The 18,802-nt window shown below is 46.4% G+C and overlaps 2 protein-coding genes across 5 annotated transcripts in view; both read right to left on the reverse strand.

The window, feature by feature from the left end:
- The window catches only part of ABCF3 (ATP-binding cassette, sub-family F (GCN20), member 3), an 11,199-nt gene extending 10,175 nt beyond the window's left edge, over nt 1-1,024 (reverse strand). Inside the window, exon 1 of the mRNA XM_010000213.1 lies at nt 1,013-1,024. Coding sequence (XP_009998515.1) covers nt 1,013-1,024 — 12 coding nt within the window. The remainder of the gene's footprint in view (nt 1-1,012) is intronic.
- AP2M1 (adaptor-related protein complex 2, mu 1 subunit) lies at nt 511-18,268 on the reverse strand. Of its 4 annotated transcripts, XM_009999520.1 has the most exons (13): nt 18,149-18,264; nt 14,541-14,546; nt 12,485-12,750; nt 10,500-10,582; nt 7,351-7,356; nt 6,325-6,460; nt 6,086-6,227; nt 5,380-5,391; nt 3,693-3,812; nt 3,027-3,162; nt 2,201-2,298; nt 1,959-2,070; nt 511-1,625 (listed from the first exon to the last, which is right to left on the reverse strand). In XM_009999520.1, the coding sequence occupies exons 1-13, from the start codon at nt 18,220-18,222 to the stop codon at nt 1,491-1,493; spliced, it is 1,326 nt and encodes a 441-aa protein (XP_009997822.1). In that variant the 5' UTR covers nt 18,223-18,264; the 3' UTR covers nt 511-1,490. The 4 variants fall into 4 exon arrangements, with proteins under 4 accessions (XP_009997822.1, XP_009997840.1, XP_009997830.1 ...); XM_009999538.1 differs by lacking the exons at nt 5,380-5,391; nt 7,351-7,356 and having other exon boundaries at nt 18,149-18,268; XM_009999528.1 differs by lacking the exons at nt 5,380-5,391; nt 14,541-14,546.
- Nucleotides 18,269-18,802: the final 534 nt, after the last annotated feature.

The following is an 18,802-nucleotide window of genomic DNA, read 5'->3' on the forward strand; positions in this document are numbered from 1 at the left end:
GGGGCCGGCCCTGCCACGTGCGGCGCGGGACCCCCGGGACCCCCCGCACAGCCCAGCGCGGAGCCCCCGCACGGGAGGAGGGTTTGGCTTTTTGTCTTTTCCTCCGTTAAGAAACGCACACGGAATTCCAGCCCTCCCGGCCCCAGGACCAAGTGGAGAGGATAAAGAAAACCCAAACAACACACTTCCTTGGAATGTTTTGAGCTGCTCGCAAGGAAAAGCCACCCAAGCCAGGCCTTGCACCAAGAGGGCAGCCCGGGTCAGGACAGCCCAGCTGCAGTTCTCAGTGAGCCAGCACGGCAGGGAAGCCCGGAACACCCTCCTTTCCCCAGGGAGCTGCAGCTGGAATAGAGCATTGGCACTGCTGGAAGCAAAAGCATTGCTTGTTCCTCCCACCTACTAAGCCCCAGGCAGCCCAGGGCTGGGGAAGCAACAAGAGCAAGGCCTGAGAAACCCCAGCACCAGCCCTGGCTCCTGCACCACAAGTCCCAAACAGCAGCACAGGCAGCATTCTCCATTCTACATACTTTATTAGATTCAGAGCTGGACAAATCACAAAGTGTACAAAATGGAGACCACACTACCAGAAGCAGGATTGTGGGTAGCAGCAGCATTCCTATGGCCCAGAAGCATTCGGTAGAGGAGTGGAGAGGACAGGCTGGGGGCAGGAGGCTCTTGCTGCCAATGGCATTTTAGACTCCCGAGGACAGACCCTGTTCACATCCTGACAGAGCTCAGCTGACGGGCACTCCCTGGGACACAGGGGCCACGTTTCCATTTTGTTTGGAAAGGACAGACTGACTCAAGCCAGCAGCAGGTGGGGTAAGTGCTCTAAGGACCTGAAATGCTGTGCCACCCACATACACACCAGCAAGAGCCTAAACCCTCATCCTTTTTGGTCACAAACCTTCCCACAGCAGGACTCTATACTGACAACTTTGCAAGAAATATAAGGTGGTGGTGAGATGCAGCAAGCCCACCGTCTCCTCTGGTGCAGGCCTGACAAACTCACCACCCCAGGCATCTCAGACTGGCCAGCAACATCTACCACAACAGCAATAGCTAGTACAGAAGCCAGGGTAACTTCAACTCAGATTTGTCCAGTCTATGTTTAGGTCTATTCTACGAGTACATATGCACAAGAACTTCAAAAATACTAGGATATGATGCAAGTAGTGAGACACCAACAGAAGAGGAGTTTAATGGTGGACGTTCCCTAGAAAGATCATGAGAGGATGGGAGTTAGACTAGCCCTTCCCCACCCTGGGACAGGGAGCAGGAGGCTGAGTGCACCCCTGCGTGCCACTGGGTTCTGAACTGCAGCGTGGGTGGTAACCGAGCACAGGCAGGCGAGTCTGCTCCCAAGGTGAGCCACGGGGGCTTCCAATCTGCGTAGAGGGGCCAGGCAGATGTTTTCTCTGAATGTAGTTGAAGACTGAGGAGAGGAGGAGGATGGCTTGGAGAAGAGGGAGCCTACCAGCCTGCTGGGGCTAGCATCTGGTCTCGTAGATCCCACTCCGGCCGATGTACCTCACCCATTTGATCACATCGTGGTCACTGTAGTTCAGCTTTGGCTCAAAGACTTTCAGGTAACGCACCTTCAGCCCAGAGGGGGCAAATGGGACCTGTTGAGAAAGGGAAAGGCAAAAGAGAGCATTGGAGCAGGGGGGGTGAGATACTCTCCATATACAAATGACAGAGGACCCCTGGTGTCCATCTCTAGAGCCACTGTTCCCTTCATGACTCCCTGCACGCATAGTGACAGATTCTACTGGTTTTATAAGGGCAATTTTATTCCATTAGCTTTGCCACCTGGCTGACCTCATGTTAGGAAGACCCACATGTCAACTGGGGACATGGAGCACTCAAACCTGCACAGCTCCATGAGGGCAGAAGGATTTGGACCAACAAAGCTGCTCTAAGGTCAGCTACACCCTGGAAGGCAGACAGGGACTCACCTCAAAGTTCATGGAGATCGGGGGCCGAGCCCACTTCTTCTTGTCATTGGTGGGCAGCAGTTCAATCTCAGCACTGATCTGGGATTCCTTCATTCCAGCCATACGTTTTATCCTATCAGAAGTGAGAAGGTGCCAGAGTTCGTCTCCTTCACTACATGTGCTCAGGGCACACAGGAGCATGAAACAGGCTCTGCCACCCCCAGCCCTGCCCCTACAGCACTCCAGCCAACATGCTCACTTACTTCCAGACAATGGCATTCTCACTGGCCTTGTACTTTGCCTTCCCTTTCATACAGATGACTTGCACTCCACTGGTATTGAGGGGTGTTGGGATCCGGACCTGGAAGGCACAGTCTGGTTAGCAGGAGCAAGGAGCCTGCAGCCTGGGCACTCAATGCAGTCTCAGGGGAAGACCAGCTGCTCTGGACACCTTGGCCATCTCTCTTTCCCACCTCAGCACCCAGAGAACATCAGCTACAAGGCATCCTAGGCTACTCCTCCAGTTCCTTGCTTCGAAGTGAAGTTTCAAACACATTTTCAGAATCCACAACAGTCAGCAAGAACTGGACAGAGCTCTCCAGTTCAGGCTGCAGGAAACCTGGCTAGTGTCAGGCAGCTAAGCTGAGGAAGGATGCCAGGCTGGCCAGAGAAGTCTGGTTGCAGCAGACTCTGCACAGCCTAACTTTGCAGCATTAAACCTTTCCTAGAAGGGGACCAAGCTACCAAGCCACCCCTTTAGCCTGCTTTACACAGCTCCTAGCCTGCTGCCTCTCTGACATACCCTCAGATCACACAGATAGAAGAACATGAACTTTTCAGAGGGGACAAGACAAAGTGAGCAGTTGCTGCAGGGAATGAGGCCTTTGCCAAAGTCTGTGCAATTGAAAACAAACTTCCACCTCCCTACTCTACAGCAGTTCCCTTCCACTGCACAGCAGCACCACACATCTTTCAGATCACTCATTTTCTCCTGTACAAGCCTGAGAACTCAACCCTGAGGACTCTGCAGCAGGGAACATAGAGGCACAATTCCCAGACACAAGAGACTGTAGGTTTTTATTATCTTACCTCTATCTTCTGGGCCAGTAAGGAAGGTTTGAAATTTGATTTGATCACCACCTTCACTTCCAGCTTGGTCCGGCCCACCTCCCGCACCAGTGGGATCACACGGAAGGGAAGGATAATGTCCTTAGTGGTTCGGTATCTGCAGGGATGGAAGCAACAGTGAACTCCAAGGACGAGTTAACTCCCTTACAGCTTCAAATTGCACCACATTCCTAAACAGACAGCCTTTGCATACCAGGAACAGATTAGAAACACCAGTCAGAGCAGGAGCCATCCCAGAATGAAGCAACAAAGATCTGTACTGCTGTAGGACAGCAATGGTTTCTTCAGTCCCAAGTTTTATCTCTGGTTCCTGATAATGGAACCTGTTCAAGGTCCCTGCTGAAGAACAGCACTTTTGAGCACTAAAGAAACCAGATACAGCAAGCTAAAGGATAAGGAAACCCACATCTAACATGAAGATTGTGGCAAAGAAAACCATGCAGCTGGACTTCTACTAAATTTGTAACAGAAGGATTTGTGGAACATGCTATGGATTCCACCCTGAAAACAAGGAGGCAGATGCATTTTAGTGAGGTGCTCAAGGGCTACAAGTCTGCTCGAGAGCAGCAACAGCACTGTCACAGCAAGCAGTGCCAACACCAGCCTGCTCACCCCCCACCACCGTACCTCATGAGCTCAAACTCTCCATCTGGTGGAATGAAGCTGATGCTTCTCTCAGAATCAAACTTGCTGAGCCTCACACACTGGTGGAACGTGCAGTCGTCGATGGCGATTGACTGTTTGCCACTAAAAACACAAGACACAGTTAAACAAGTGCAGGATGCAGCCTTGGTCTCTTGGTGCAGTCAGGGTCTGTCCAGGCAGAAACTACTCTACAGAGCATGTTGCCATCGCAGGCTTCCAGAAATAGGGAGGCAGGGAGAGATTACGGGGGCAGCAGCCTCTTGGCTCAGACTTCCACTGTCTCACCACCACAAATATCATATTTCAGGAAGCTTGGTTGAAATAATGCTCTCCTTCCTCTCACCAGAGAGGAGAGTTTAGAGGAGCACTATTCTGTCACAGCCAGCAACATAATGCTTGGGTCTGCCTGCCAGCAGCTCCTCAGCACTGCAAAGGCAACTCTGCTAGCCCAAGTCTTCTTGCAGCAGAGTTCAAAGGGGACAATACACTTTCCTGTCCACAAAGCTATGCCACTGACAGAGCCAGGAGATGCCACCTTCAGGGTCTTCCTGTTCAGAAATCTCTTCACAGCTGTTGATTTTCACACTGCTAGCAGGTGGTTTGATTCTAAGTGTATTTGGAAAAGACTATAATATTATGCCACAAAAGTTCCTCTCTCTCACTTCTAGAAATTGACACAGCTACAATCTGTCCATTGAAGTTTTCTAGCCTAACCTGCCAGCACTGAACCTGTGCTGGGTTCTAGTCTCCAAGAACACCTTCCTTGCCACTGGTCCTGAGCTCAGCCAAGAATTGTCAGCCACTGAGAGGGACCAGAATATGAGAAGGTGGTAGCAACAGAAGAGGCAGAGAAGGTGCAGCACTATGATATCTAGGCTGCCTCAACTGCTGGGAGCAATGGTACAACCATGCAAGTGTGCTGAGAGAGTACACACTACAGGCAGGATCATCTGTCCTAGGAACCACCATTTCCTGCACAAACAGCAGACTGGCTCCAGGCTGACTGGCTGTTTAGTTACACAGCTCAGTGGTGTAGTTTGTCCTTCAGAAGTGGGAGTTAGTCTTTGCTAATCTGTTGCTCAGATGACAGTCTGACTAGTTTGATTCTTTGCAAAGCTGCTGGAACACCCTGCTGCTTAGCATCACTTCAGGTCTCAGACAGCATTACTCAGGGTTTGGTGTTGTCACACACTAGATGCCAACTGGCAACAGCTGTCACTTTTGGTGACCTCCTAACTAAATGCTTCTGGAGAGTGATATTTTCAAGCTCTTGCCTACTGGAGAACCACTAATCAAAGTTCCTGTCCATCAAGCTTCTCTTAACTCAAGAAAAACAGAACATCTACAGGCAAAGGGACTCACAGCACAGAAGCTCTGGGACAGTGTTACTGACTTCAGAGATGACACTTTCACTAGAGTATATCCCCACTAGGGAGCCACCTGAGACTCATCTATTTTACCAGCTAGATTCAGGTACAGGAGAGACAGCTTAAAGGTGACAGTGAAGTGACAGCTCTTGGCTTGGTTCTGAGAAAAAGCAAATAGCAGCTCAGCTCCATTTACAGGAACCACCATGGAAAGTGTCTGAGATCCAAGTTACATGCACAAGTCACACAAAGCAAGAGACAGGGGGAGAGCAAAGTGCACACAGCTGAAGCAGATTATCTACCTTCCCAATTCACTGGGGTCAGCAAAAAAACCAAAACAACCAAGAGAAACACATTTGAGTTGCAAATGGTTAGTGAGAGAAAAGTGACAGTCCCTTTGCTTTTATCTCTTCACCCCAAGCAGGAAGGCTGCAAAAGGCCTAAGACCTGTTTTCAGCTTCAGTGTAGGCACTGGCTGAGGTGTGGCTGGGAAGGAAGGTAGCCAGGTTCCCAGAAGGGATGACCCTCCAATCCACATGGCCACTGACCACCTGCATGTCAGCAGGAGGGGCTCAGCCACTGTTAGTCTGTCATCTCTTCTAGTCTGTGGGAACAGCCCAGGTAGAACAGGTTATGGTCAGAATGGTTCCTTGACTGTTCCTTGACAGAACTACCACTGCATCCTAATTGAGTAAGAGTCTCTGCACTGATTAGAACTGCTAGAGACACAAATTCTGGGAAATTCCATCTTGGGGAAGGGTTTCCAGCTGCAAGAACTCCCCACATAACATTATGTTTGAACCTTAATGCTTGAAGAGGTTTAGAAAAAGCCCTCTGTATTGAGGCCCTCCAGCTGGTAGCTTGCATGACAACTGACCTACCCTAAGAAAAATTAGCAGTAACACTGAAGGGAAGAGATCAGCTTCTCTGCCAGACCAAAAAATGCATTAAGTGCTGCCCTTTTATGAGTCACTGGTGGCAGGTGGTTTTTATCCCAATGCCTCTTACCTTTTCCCCGTTTCATCTGCAGTCCCTTTGCCCTGTTTTTCAATGACTATCTTGTCATTCATGCCAAACTTGCACTCTGGCATTCCACTCAGGTAACTCTTCATCACCACTCTGCCAGAGACATGGGCACTCAAAACCTGACCTGGTGTAGAGAAGAGCACAGTTCAGAACACTTACAGAAGTCCCCACTCACAGACCTTGAAGGGGAGAAGAATGCAAGCTCAACACCTCCTACTTACCTTGTGGGGACATCAAGAGATTCACACTCTCCAGCACATCAAGGAAGAGTTCATTGCGACGGTATTTGATCCCTTCACGTCTCCACCCGATCTGTCCAGTCACCTGGCTAGTGATCTGGGACTGCTCTTCTTTAGTCTGAAGGGAAGAAATTACACCTTAGACCTCTAGATAAATTTAAAGACCAAGAAACTTTGCTGTGTATCTAAGACCAACCACTTGCCATTTATTACACACAACTGCCTTTCACACTTAGATCTGGACGCTGACATGCCTGTGATTTCAACATTGTCTCCTGAATACAGCAAAACCTATGCATAACTAAAAATTTGGCTTAACAGCAGGAAAGGTTCTTCCATTTTGCTAGCTAGTCCAGTAGGCTACATCTATGTACAAGGAGGCACAGGCTTCACTGATGGCATTTAGATCACAGAATCATAAAACATTAGGGGTTGGAAGGGACCTCTAGAGATCGAGTCCAACCCCCCTGCCAGAGCAGGACCATCTAGGGCAGGTCACACAGAAACACAACCAGATGGGTCTTGAAAGTCTCCAGAGAAGGAGACACCAGAACCTCTCTGGACAGCCTGTTCTAGTGCTCATCACCCTCACAGTAAAGTCCCTCCTCACATTGAGGTGGAACTTGCCATGTTCCAGTTTGTGGCTATTGCCCCTTGTCCTATAACAGGGCACAACTGAAAAGAGACTGATCTCTCCTTATTGACACCCACCCTTCAGATATTTGTAAAACATTAGTAAGTTCCACTCTTAGACTCCTCTAGACTAACTGTCTCAAAGTATCAAAACATCACATCAATCCATGTTAAGCAGAAAAGGAGCTGGCAGGCCAGTTCACACCCTTATCCAACATGAAACCCCAGGCCCACAAGACAGCTGGTACCCAAAGACAGCTTCTTAATGACTGCAGTAATTAGAATTACATACCAACACGCCTCTAACAGCCTCCAAGCTCTAAGCCTGCTAGAAGTAGTAAGGGTTGTGTTGAGAGACACAGGGAGGGTTCCTACCTGATGCTACAGGCGGGGTCCAGTCACACGCAGAAAGTCAAGAAGTAGATGTATAGCAAGTGTGGCACACACAGGGTTAACAGGCAAGCAGGTCAATAGCAAGAAAAGGGAGGAAGGGAGAAAGAGGCAGGTTAGGCTTCAGGACTACCTCAGCACATGAACAAAGCAGGTCAGATCATCATTAATTAGGTAGCTAATTAGCACAAACAAGATGAGGGGCTTTGACCTTTTCCTTCCCTCAGGAAAACCAGCACTCCCAGCAGTGAAATGGCTTTTCAGCTTTGTCCCATTATACACCATGCAAACACAAGATAGCACAGAGGGAGTGACAGACATGCCAAATACCACTCCCAGCAACCTTCCTATGCAGACTCATGTTGCCACTCCTAGAGCAAACCCTGGGTGTTTAGCATGGCAGATGCCCAGACTATGGGAAGTACTAGGCACCCAGGACTGAAGGCACCTTAACTCTGATATTCTTGTTAATTCTGCCTCTTCCATCATGACTGCAGAACATAGAAGCAGGTCCTGCCCCAGCAGCTTTGTGCTGGGCCCACAGGGTGGCAGTAGATGACCTCAGCTTTAAACCATGGTTTCACACATGCTCTTGCCAAAGACAAAAGTATTCAACTGCCAGAACACTGACTAGATTAAGGGCAGACAACTAGGAGCAGGTTTCCTGGGCTCTTCGAGCAGATGGCAGCCCACTCTTAAAAGTAACATTAGCACTAACATTTGGGGAAACATTGTAACTAAGAACTGACCAACTCACACTCCCAGAAAGCAATTGGGAGGGGAAGAAAAATCACAACATTTAGCTAGCTAATGAATTCAAGACAGATACAGACAGGATCTGAAAAGCAAGAACTGAGCACAGGAAGTACAGTTCAACCTCAAGCTGTAAGAGCAGGTTTTGTCTCTGCTGGAGGAAGATAACTGAGCCAATGCCTGTACCAGTTCTGATACAGGACAACAGCACAGCCTGCAGTCCTGTTAGATAACAGGTAGTAGGCTACCTCATGTGCAGGGACTAGCAGTGAATACAACGTTGCACACCAGAACCTTTTAAAACCTCTGTGCAACATCACCCCAGAACAAGGGGGCATTTCCTTTGGCAGGCAGCGCAGCAACATCTGATGCACTTAACAAAAAAAAAAAAAAAAAAAAAAAAAGCCTGTCTCACTATCTCATATTCTAAGATCACCAGTCCTGGAAAGACCACTGTAGCCACAGGGTGGGTATTCAGAGCACAGCAGGCTCAGTATGACTCAAATCCTTCCTTGAGGACAAAGTTGGAAAGTTGAGTTTGGAAGTTCTGCTATAACAGTAGATTTTGCTCCTTAAATTTCACAGGACACAAGCACAAGGATTTTACCATTAGAAACTAACCAGGGATAAGGGAACTCAGATGAGAGGCAACCCAGCCCCAGATTTTGGTCCAAGGTACCTGCCAGAAGTTGGCCATAAGTGAAGGAGGAGCTGGAGGCCAGATGTACCAGCATAGAAAGCAGACAAGGAAATAAGGCCAGTACTGTTTCAATTGTTGCCCTTGCTATACTGTGCCTGGAAAGGATGACTTCTGCTTTTTGAATTGGGCTGTACAAAATTCAAACACAAAGCAGAGTAACTGCTTACTTATGCAAAGCTGAAATCTAAACTCCTCTTTGTAAGGGAAGGACTAAACCTGCTGTTGTATGAAGCAAGATGCTGTGACAGTGCTTTACACAAAAACAGCATAAGAGCTTGTTACAACAGACAAAAGCAAAAAAAAACCCAAAGAGCTAGGGAAGGAAGCGAGGGTGGTGGTTAGTTTTGAGTTTTCCTAGGAATGGGAGCTGACTCAGCTCCCTTGAGTGCTGACTGCCCAAAATGCCAGACTGCAGAAGGCCAGAGTAATTTACACTAGGGCTCGGGGTGGGGGACTGAGACCGGATGCACTCACATCTGGTCACTGACATATGCACATCCTCTTGCAAAACAGTTTGCTGCTCTAGCAGGAAATATATCGCTCAGGGGCAGCTTCTCCCTCACCTCCTTCTTGTGAGATGCAGCTTGTCTTGCTTCTAGTGGATTAAAAGTTTTTAAAGTTCTAAGGAAGTCAGTGCTGATAAACAGAGTTGAAACAGAGTCTCCAGAGACTTTGACATCTGCTTAACCTAAACAAGAACAGTCACCAGGCAGGCTCCTGTTAAGCACTTTGCTTCTGTTTGTACCTCTGGGTTGAAGCTTCACCCAGATCTCCGCTGCAGCCAGCTCAGTACAGACTGTTCCCAGCTTTTTTTCCTGATTCACCTGCTACAGAGGGGAGAGGACCAAGTCCTCACTATGAGTTGTATAGCTGTACTGGATGGACAAGGTGAGCAATAATCCTTGGGGACATGAGAAACAATGACTGCACAAGTCCTTTGGTTTCAGAGACTGAGCATGAGCTGCCCAAGATGGGCAGCCTAGTTTTGAGGACCATAGCCTGGAGTAGGATTAGATCTAGTTTTAAAACACTTTCCTAAGAAGAGTCCAATTAAAGTGTCTTTTTCCCATCTTCTACCTCCATGTAAACTTTGTTTCAAGTGTCATTATTGTGCCAAATGCACAGCAGAGATACTAATTTCTAATGTAAGAAAGCTCAGGCTGCACTAACACTGAACTGCAAAGATGTTACAGGCAGTAGAGTCACATCAGCTTCTTGACTGATAAAAAAACTTAAAAGGCTGGAGAAGACTTCATTACAAAGCAGGCATGAAAGCCTGACAGCTCAAAGCACTGAGGGCCAAAAGAAAACAGACTGGCTCAGCAAGATTCACACACAGAAGAGCTATTCCTGGTTCAGCATATCCACTGTCAGCAGCTGACACAGAGCAGGGCCTGAAGGCAGCCATCATTTACATGCAAGGGCCTGGCACTATCCTAGCTCAGGGCCCTTCCTCCTACATTTTCCATGTGCCAGAAAACATGAGGTCACACAAGCAGAGAGACACCCAGAATGAGATGCCACTGAGGAACATTCCTGCCAGGGTGCTCTCAATCTACTCAGCCACCTCCACTCAGCACAGGTCAAATGGTTAGTTGGTAATTTAGACCACACTTTCTTGAACAGGTTTACAGAAAATAAACCAGCAGAGCAGTGCTGTACCCCACATTCCTCTAGTTACCTGACTCTTGATGCCTTGCTGAGTGATGAAGGTCTTCAGGGCCCCTGTTTCAGAGTTCTGAGGATAGCCAAAGTCCAGGATTTCTACAGAAGGGTAGAAGAAGGTTAGTTCAGAGGTGCAAAGTATAAACATGCCAACCATACTAACCATTCCTATAAAGAGAGAGCCAATCAGTGCACAGACATTGCTTACACATTAAATCTCTAGATAAGTTGCTAGAACATGCCTTACAAAGAAAAGAGGAACAGCCTTGTTAACTTGACTTCCCAGTGCAGTATTTTGGAGAGCAGGGGTGATGGAAAGCCATTCAACTGATTAGGTTGATGTTTTTTAACCATAGTTGCACTTCTGGATTAGATGTTGACTAGTCTAGCCATGTGCTTGGGCATACCAAGCTTTTCTAAAAAAAAATTCACAGGACAATAAAGAGCATTTATCCATAGCAGAACAATCTAACTTCACCGATTTTTCTTTACGTTTTGATTTTCTTATAAAGATGTAATAAAAAAGGGGCCTGGAGGGGCTTTCATCAGAGGAGAAGATAATGATAGGACAAGGGGTAATGGTTTTAAACTGAGAAAGGAGAGATTTAGGTCAGATATTAGGAAGAAATTCTTCCCTATAAGGGTGGTGAGGAACTGGAATGGGTTGCCCAGGGAGGTTGTTGATGTCCCATCCCTGGAGTTTTTTTAAGGCCAGGTTGGACAAGGTTTTGTGCAACCTGGTCTAGTGGTAGGGTTCCCTGCTCATGGCAGGGGGGTTGGAACTTGATGATCTTTAAGGTCCCTTCCAACCTTAATGATTCTACAAAAAATCAAAACCTAAAGAAAGCAACAGCAGAGCAGTGGCACTACTGGATGATCAGTGTGGGAGTGAAACAGATGTTAACTACAGACAGGGCACTTCCACTCCCCTCAAAGAGGAAGGGAACAACCCACAAGAGATCTAGAGGGGAGAAAAGAGCACTAATGTGAACACTGAGTACCACCACGCTGGCAGGTTTTCATTTCACTGTGCCTGCCAGAAGATAGCAGTGACTGACCCAAGCAGATAAACAGTAGTCTCTTAATCTGCCCAGAGGGAACAGAGAGACCACCAGTCCCTGTGACCCTTGGCTAAGAATTCCAGAATTCTTGGCTAAGAATTCCCCCACACTTGTGGGGCCTTGTCTGGAAAACAAATCAAAGCATAACTAATGTAAAGTGCTTATGTTATATGAAACAGTGACAGTGCAAGGGCAATCTCCACAGGCAGGCTGATACCAGGAGTAGCTGAAGGGACACTTATTATTCTGTGGCGAAATTTAGAGCTGCATCACTGGGGGAGTTTTGGCTGGGACACAGGTTGGGTTTTATTGATTTAAAAAAACAAACAAACAACAAACAACAAACAACAAACAACAAACAACAAACAACAAACAACAAACAACAAACAACAAACAACAAACAACAAACAACAAACAACAAACAACAAACAACAAACAACAAACAACAAACAACAAACAACAAACAACAAACAACAAACAACAAACAACAAACAACAAACAACAAACAACAAACAACAAACAACAAACAACAAACAACAAACAACTGTCTCAAAACTGCCCCCAGGAGTGGCAAGCACCTAGGGTGACTGCTGCCATACAGTGCTAGAGCCACCTGAGCATAGCTAGGATGGCTGCCCTTAGAGGTGCTAATGATGGTCCTCTAGATACCTCAGTGTAATGACAGCCCTACATCTACACAGGATCTGCTCAGTAGCTGGAGTTCAGTACCAGTTGCCTCATTTATCCAAGTGCACACCTCCCAACACCTCAGCAAAGCGAGCCATGATCAACATTAGGTTATGGGCTTGAGATCTTTCCAACACTTACAATACAGGTGGCATTAGTAAGCAGAACAAGTAATTTTGAACCCTATCAAACACATTAAAAATACTTCAAGGATTATTACTACACCACATAGCAGATAAGGGAAACATCTCACCATCCAGCAGCTCATAGATCAGCACAAAGTTGTTCTTTATGTTCTCCTCGCTGATCTTCCCGAAGTAGGCAGTCATCACGTCACACATCTTGTAAAGAAACTCGAACACCATGGCAGCGTTGACATTCTGCTTGGTGACAGCAGCCAGCCAGATGTTGGAACGTTTGACATGGAAGAAACTTGTGCGGGCGATGTTGGTGACAGGCGAGCGCACCTGCTGCCGTGCGTGGATGACATTGACGCGGAAGGCGTCCACAGCATTCCGCCTAGGAGATCAGCACCAAGGGTAGGTTAGCACCAGTTAGCACAGCACACATGAAAACAAGCTGGCTGCACAGTTCTGCTTCTGCAGCTACAGTGGGACACTGAACTACACACACCAAGCTCACTTAGGAAGTGTGTCAGGGGATGTGTCTAAGAGGGACAAGTGAAGGCTCTGAGCAGAGTTAGACATTAAATTCTGCATAAACTAAAGGAGACACAGACTGCTACTGGTCTCTGAGGAGATCTGGACTACAGTGCAACTGTGGTCAGAAGGAGAAGCTAACCTCCAATCTGGAGTCAGACAAAAAAACCTTGCTTTTAATTAATTTTGCTAGCACTCCCAGTTGATTGCTATAGCTGGGAACAAACACAGTAGCAGCTTATGGCTCAGAGAAGAGACCAGTTTTGACCAAACACCTAGTTAGTCTACTCTGCATGCTCAGGCCTTCATACTCTTGCCCCAAAGCAAGCTGTGGTCTCCCAGGATGTCTGTCGATGGTAGGTCCTCCTAGACATACCACTGAGGAAGAAAACAGCAAAACCTACCCAGGTCACCTGACAGATGTCAAAGTCCCAGTACACCACAAAAGGGAGCTTTAGTTCCAGACCCACCTCACCTCCATACCCCACATACCAGGGAGGGCAGCCTCAAAGGAGCAAGCAGGATTAAGAACATTTTTGGGTTTCCAGTTACATGTGTCCTCTTCAAGCTAGCTAAGCTTCAGGTCTCTTGCACATGGACTTAGGGTCCTCCCAGTGCAATGATCTGGCAGCACTGCATTATGTGCACTGGATAGTCCAGCACAATTTGCAGTAAAGAGGTTCTGCACAGTCCCAGAAAGGTGCTGTGCAAGCTTCCCCTAGATGCTCCCATCTTTGATGCAAACTATCTATATATTAGTGACAGGGAAAAAATCTCTCCTGGGTAAACAGAGATGTCCGAGTGACATGCCGGACACCAGCTCTTCGACACTAGTGTCCTTATCCCACAGCTACAAGTCAGAATAAACTCCCCAGATTAAGTTAAAATCCACCAATCCTAAGAACACTGGAAGGAAGTCCAAGTGCTTTATATGGCAAGACTGAGACTTAAAGCAAGTCAACACACCAAGCCAAGGCTTGTCTAGTTGTGCTTTATTATTCCTACTCTCTGACACTGTGGAGAACAGGGGGTCTGCTGACTGCAGCATCAAGGCCATGGTACTGATTACTCAGAACCATGTTTGAAAGCAGGCAGTAATATCATCCTTGCAAGCAAGGATACAGGCATACAAATATTCGTAAGCATTGAGAGTTGTCAACAAACCAGCAGACACTTCCAAGTTTGAAAACAAAGGATAATCGATGGAACACAAGCTACCACAGCAGGTTTTTGCTCCTTGAATGAATGTCTGGGCACATAAGTAGAAACTTCATGAGTAAACACACTCCCCCATAAGTCAAATTCTGGCCTTGAAATACTTTTCAGATTTTATTCTCCCAAAAGGTTTGCAAGTTTGAGTTAATTTTTCATTTTCATCTTAGTTTTTCCATAAGAAAGTAATTTCATCTACTATCAAATAACAATATCTGAAGCTCCATTCTTCCCCTCCAGTAAGCCTTGTAAAGAAAGTTCAGCTTGTTCTGGAGCACTAGCCCTCCCAGCCTCAAGTTCTAACCCACTAGAACTAGTACCAGAACCAGCAACCAGACTGGTGCACACTAGAGGAGAAGCCTCATGTTGGCAAGGCTTTTCCAGCACACCAACTGCCCACTGTGCAGTGCCAGTCATGGCCTACCACGCGTCTCTTACCTATTGCTACAGCAGCCAATGAGATGGGATGGACAGAAATGGCGCCAGCGGAGAAAGGAGGAGTGACAGCAACAAGAGAAAGGGTTAGAAACACACACACAAGGCACAATGAATCCAAAGAGATAAGGAGAGACCAAATAGCGCCCCCTCCCCCTGCTCCTGGGCACAAAAGGTGGTATCGGATGGACAGTAACAAGCTTGGCAGCAAATAAGCCCTCAAGGTACGATGCTGATGTGCCGTGGTCAAGCTGCCAGCATTGACAGACTTATGTTTGGTTGAATTTTAGGGCTAACTGGGCATTTAGTCCAGATGAGCTTCATCCTTCTTACATCAGCAATACACAGTCTGCTTTGCTAACACATATGGCAGGCCTTGGAGGGGAAAAACCCCAAAGCCTCAAAACGAAGCACTGCCTGGTGACCACAGAGTATCAGGTATCTTCTTTCCAACCTGCCTCAGAACAGAGTTGCAGATCTGGCTGCGCATGTTTATGGCAGTACTTCTCATTTGAAGCTATTTGGGTTGATGCTTTCTGGCTTCATCCAGCCAACAGGAAATATAGCAAGTTTGATAGAGCTGGAGCACATCTGGAGAGACAAGGCACATCCTACAGATTCAGACACTGCTCTATCCAGCTTGCACTTTTTCCTTACAGATCAAGAGCCATGAAGCCAAAGTGATATATTAGAAGCTCAGAAATCAAATGGCTATTACATTTAAAGTACATGCAGTCTGTCATGTAAGCTGCTTGGTTTCAAATAGCTTATTTTTATTAAGTAGCTACATTCTTTAATGCAGGTAGGCTCTCCCAATGACTATGTCACTGAAGAACAAGGCACTTGAAGATGGCAATAGAGCCCTCCATGGTGTCCTGAATTAAATGCAGAGCGCTTTGCTTTTGTTTTTTTAAGAGGCTGCTTATGCATGCAGCTAGCTGCTGTATGGACAGATGCACTACATGCACTGAAGCCATTCTAAGTTGCAAGCAAAGAAAGTCCAATTGTTGTGGTGCTTCTGCCCTTAACAAAGTCAAGGAAAGGCTTTCTTCATTGACCACCACTTTGCTCATTAACATTTAAGCTAGCATGTGCTTATGTAGACCCTAAGAATGTATAAGAGGAGGGGTTCTCTTAACCAAAGACAACCTTAAATCTCTCCCAGTGCATCAGAATGCCAAAGGTAAGTGCCAAGACCAAGGATTCTTAAGAGTCTGTTGCTCAGAACCCACATGAAGATAGGCAGCAGCTATACTTCCCATTTCACCTACCTACCAACAAGCTGCATGGGCTCAGCCCTCAGCACCTCAGATCTATTGTTTAGGAATTTTAAAATGTTCTAGAAATCTATCACCTCGTTGTTTGGTTAGAAGCAGAACTCCTACAGAGATCAATACAAGCTAGAGTATGATGGTTATTTCTTTCTCTACCTCCCTTTGAAGGTTAGGATACTAAAAGCTTTTAAGCAGACCTGGTATTGATGCTACTGCTCAGAATAGAAAATGGCAGATATCCAACTCCACTTGCTTGCTATAGAGCTTAAGATTCTGTTACTTGACTACACCACAAGATCAGACACAGCCATTTTAAGTCACCTTGTTTTGTAAGGTTAGACATCAATAATTCCAAACCAGCTCTGAAAGCCTGTTTCAGAAGGAATCCAACACCCTGGGTGAGAAACTTGGTTAAAAGCCAGCACCAACTCCACCTGAGTCACAAGACTGGCACTTTCACAGGAAATGAATGGAGGATTTCACTGAAGAGAACACTGACTCCTGAAGTCCTAGAGAACACTTGAAATTTTGGCACCTTTTGCCAAATGAAAAAGATTGGATCAGGGAGGAAATCCCATTTTCTAGTTTTGCCTGGCCAGCTGGCAGGAAGTACTTTACCACGTACTGAACACAAGCCACTCACTATACACAGGAATGAGCCAAGATAAAAAGCTACAGAAGATCACTATGTTAAAAATATTAACTGAGGAGTGAAGTAGTTATCTCCACAGCCAGAATGCCCTTTTAATTTAAAGGCCTTCTTGAACAAGTATCAGTTCAAGCACAGTCCTAAGTGCTTTAAGTTTGCAAGCCAGAAAAAAATTAATATTCTTACCAGAAACTGCAGTAGTCTTGTCCCTACCTTCCCATGCAACATAGGCTCAAATTTATCTGTAATCCAGATTGGGTTGGCTCAGTCACAGTGATGTCTACTCAGCGGAACTTTGCAAAGTGAGATCTGGACTATGAATTGCTCTGAAAGGCTTCAGCTAATACATATTCAAGGCTTAAATGAGTTAGTACAGCAGAAGAAAGCCAAAACTTCGTAGCCAGCAGTCTTCTGCTTCAGAAATACAATGTTTGCTTGGCTCAGCTCTGTGTGGTAGTCCTCTGATAACTTAGTCAATCTTAAACCGCTGCTTTGCCTTTGCAGACTTAGAACAAGCAAAGAGCTTTAAAGCTCAGGAGGCAAAGCCTGGTTGCAGACTGTTGTCTGCTACTCCACCTATGAAACACAGCAAGCCTTGACAAGCTAATAGTTCCACCTCAACTTTTAACCTCCACTAGATAATCCATCAGCAGAAGGGACATGCTCTTCAGACTAGAGAAGTCTGAAGGCAGACTGGCATGACAGTATTTTGTAATTCATGGCAACGTGTTATTTTACAGTACATCTTACCACTATGGAGACCTGGAACAAACTATTTTTTCCTAAACTGGCCTGAAGGATCTTTCCCATTGAACTTTAAATTAACATCTAGCACAACCCTGCTTCCATTAACTATATTTTAACTCCATTAACTTAAATCACTAACTTCCACCTAATATTTAACACTATTGAAAACTCACGAGAAAGAGTAGTGCTGTGCAAGAAAGCCACTTAGGGCTTTCAGTCCAAGTATCATCAACACTTGATATCAGGTCCCTACAGCAACATTCTCTGCCTGTAAGACACCAAACTTTGGGATTTATCAGCCTAAAGATTGTATAGATGTGAGCATTTTAACACTTGTGCAACTAGACATCTACAATCAACTGAAGGCTTTTAGTGTTTCCCACAACTTTAATTACCAATGAATGCGAGCTTTTCATATACAAGGCTGCCATACAAAGTTGGGGGACAGAATGCCAGCTTTAAGTGTACAGCTGTGGTTACTACGAGACTGCTTGCAGACATAACTTTCCCAGACCCACAGTCTGTCTCCTGCATGCCTGTACTTGATGCTAGACATCTGTGTTTGAAACTAATGCCAGAGCCCTGGCTAGAGAGTGTGGCAGGCAGTTCCCACATTACTGCTCCCATAAAGTTTTAATGACTGCAGCAAGGCTGGCAGTCTCCTGCACTGGCAGTCTGTGTTGCTGAAGTATTTGGAACAACAGTTAGATCTCTACCACCCAAAAGAAAGTCCCAGATTTGTCAAGTAGGCCATCCTTTATCATCTGTAGGTGACCAGGGCTTAACAAGCACGCTTTTTTCTGAATTAAGCCTAGAGCAGCAAGTTGAGTTGCAGCCTTGCGTGCATGCACAGCTAATGCAGAACAAAGCAGCTCTGGGTGTTTGTCCACACCAAAATAAGACTGAAATGCAAAGACCAGGGATGCAACAGAAGCACTTACCCAATGTCATCCCGGTAGACTCGAGAGATTAAAACCTCTCCTTTGTGATTATAGATGAATAAGCCTCCGATCATGATGGAACTTTAGTCTTCTCTTCCCATGTTGCTTAAGACCTGAAGCAAGAGAGGGCATGTATCAGTAGGCTGCATGGCAACAAGCAGTACAACATGCACAGACTTTCACACCTGCTAGCTACCAGTCAGGGCACAGACACCTTGTCACACACATCCTCAACCAGAAGACAATTCTTACAATGCCTGCAGTGGTGAGGATTTGACAGCACACACTTTGATGCCTCCAGAATAATGAACTCTAGCAGACTGCAGAGAGGGAAAACTGGAGGGCATGGAGAGATATTCCTGAAAGTCCGATCGTGTTGGCTACTTGGTTCCTCCAGTGCATTGATGATAACTTCTTAATGCAAATGGTGGACAAGCCGACTAGAAAAGGAGCGCTGCTGGATCTTGTACTAACCAGCAAGGAGGGCCTTGTTGAAGCAGTGGTGGTCAATGGCAGCCTTGGCTGCAGTGATCATGAGATGGTGGAGTTCAGGATCCTGTGTGGAAGGAACAAAATACCCAGCAGGACCAGAACCCTGGACTTCCACAGGGCAAACTTTGGTCTCCTCAATCATCTATTAAGGGAAATCCCATG

This window comes from Chaetura pelagica, unplaced genomic scaffold (assembly GCF_000747805.2).
Source record: "Chaetura pelagica isolate M959 unplaced genomic scaffold, ChaPel_1.0 scaffold20, whole genome shotgun sequence".
Classification (NCBI taxonomy): domain Eukaryota; kingdom Metazoa; phylum Chordata; class Aves; order Apodiformes; family Apodidae; genus Chaetura; species Chaetura pelagica.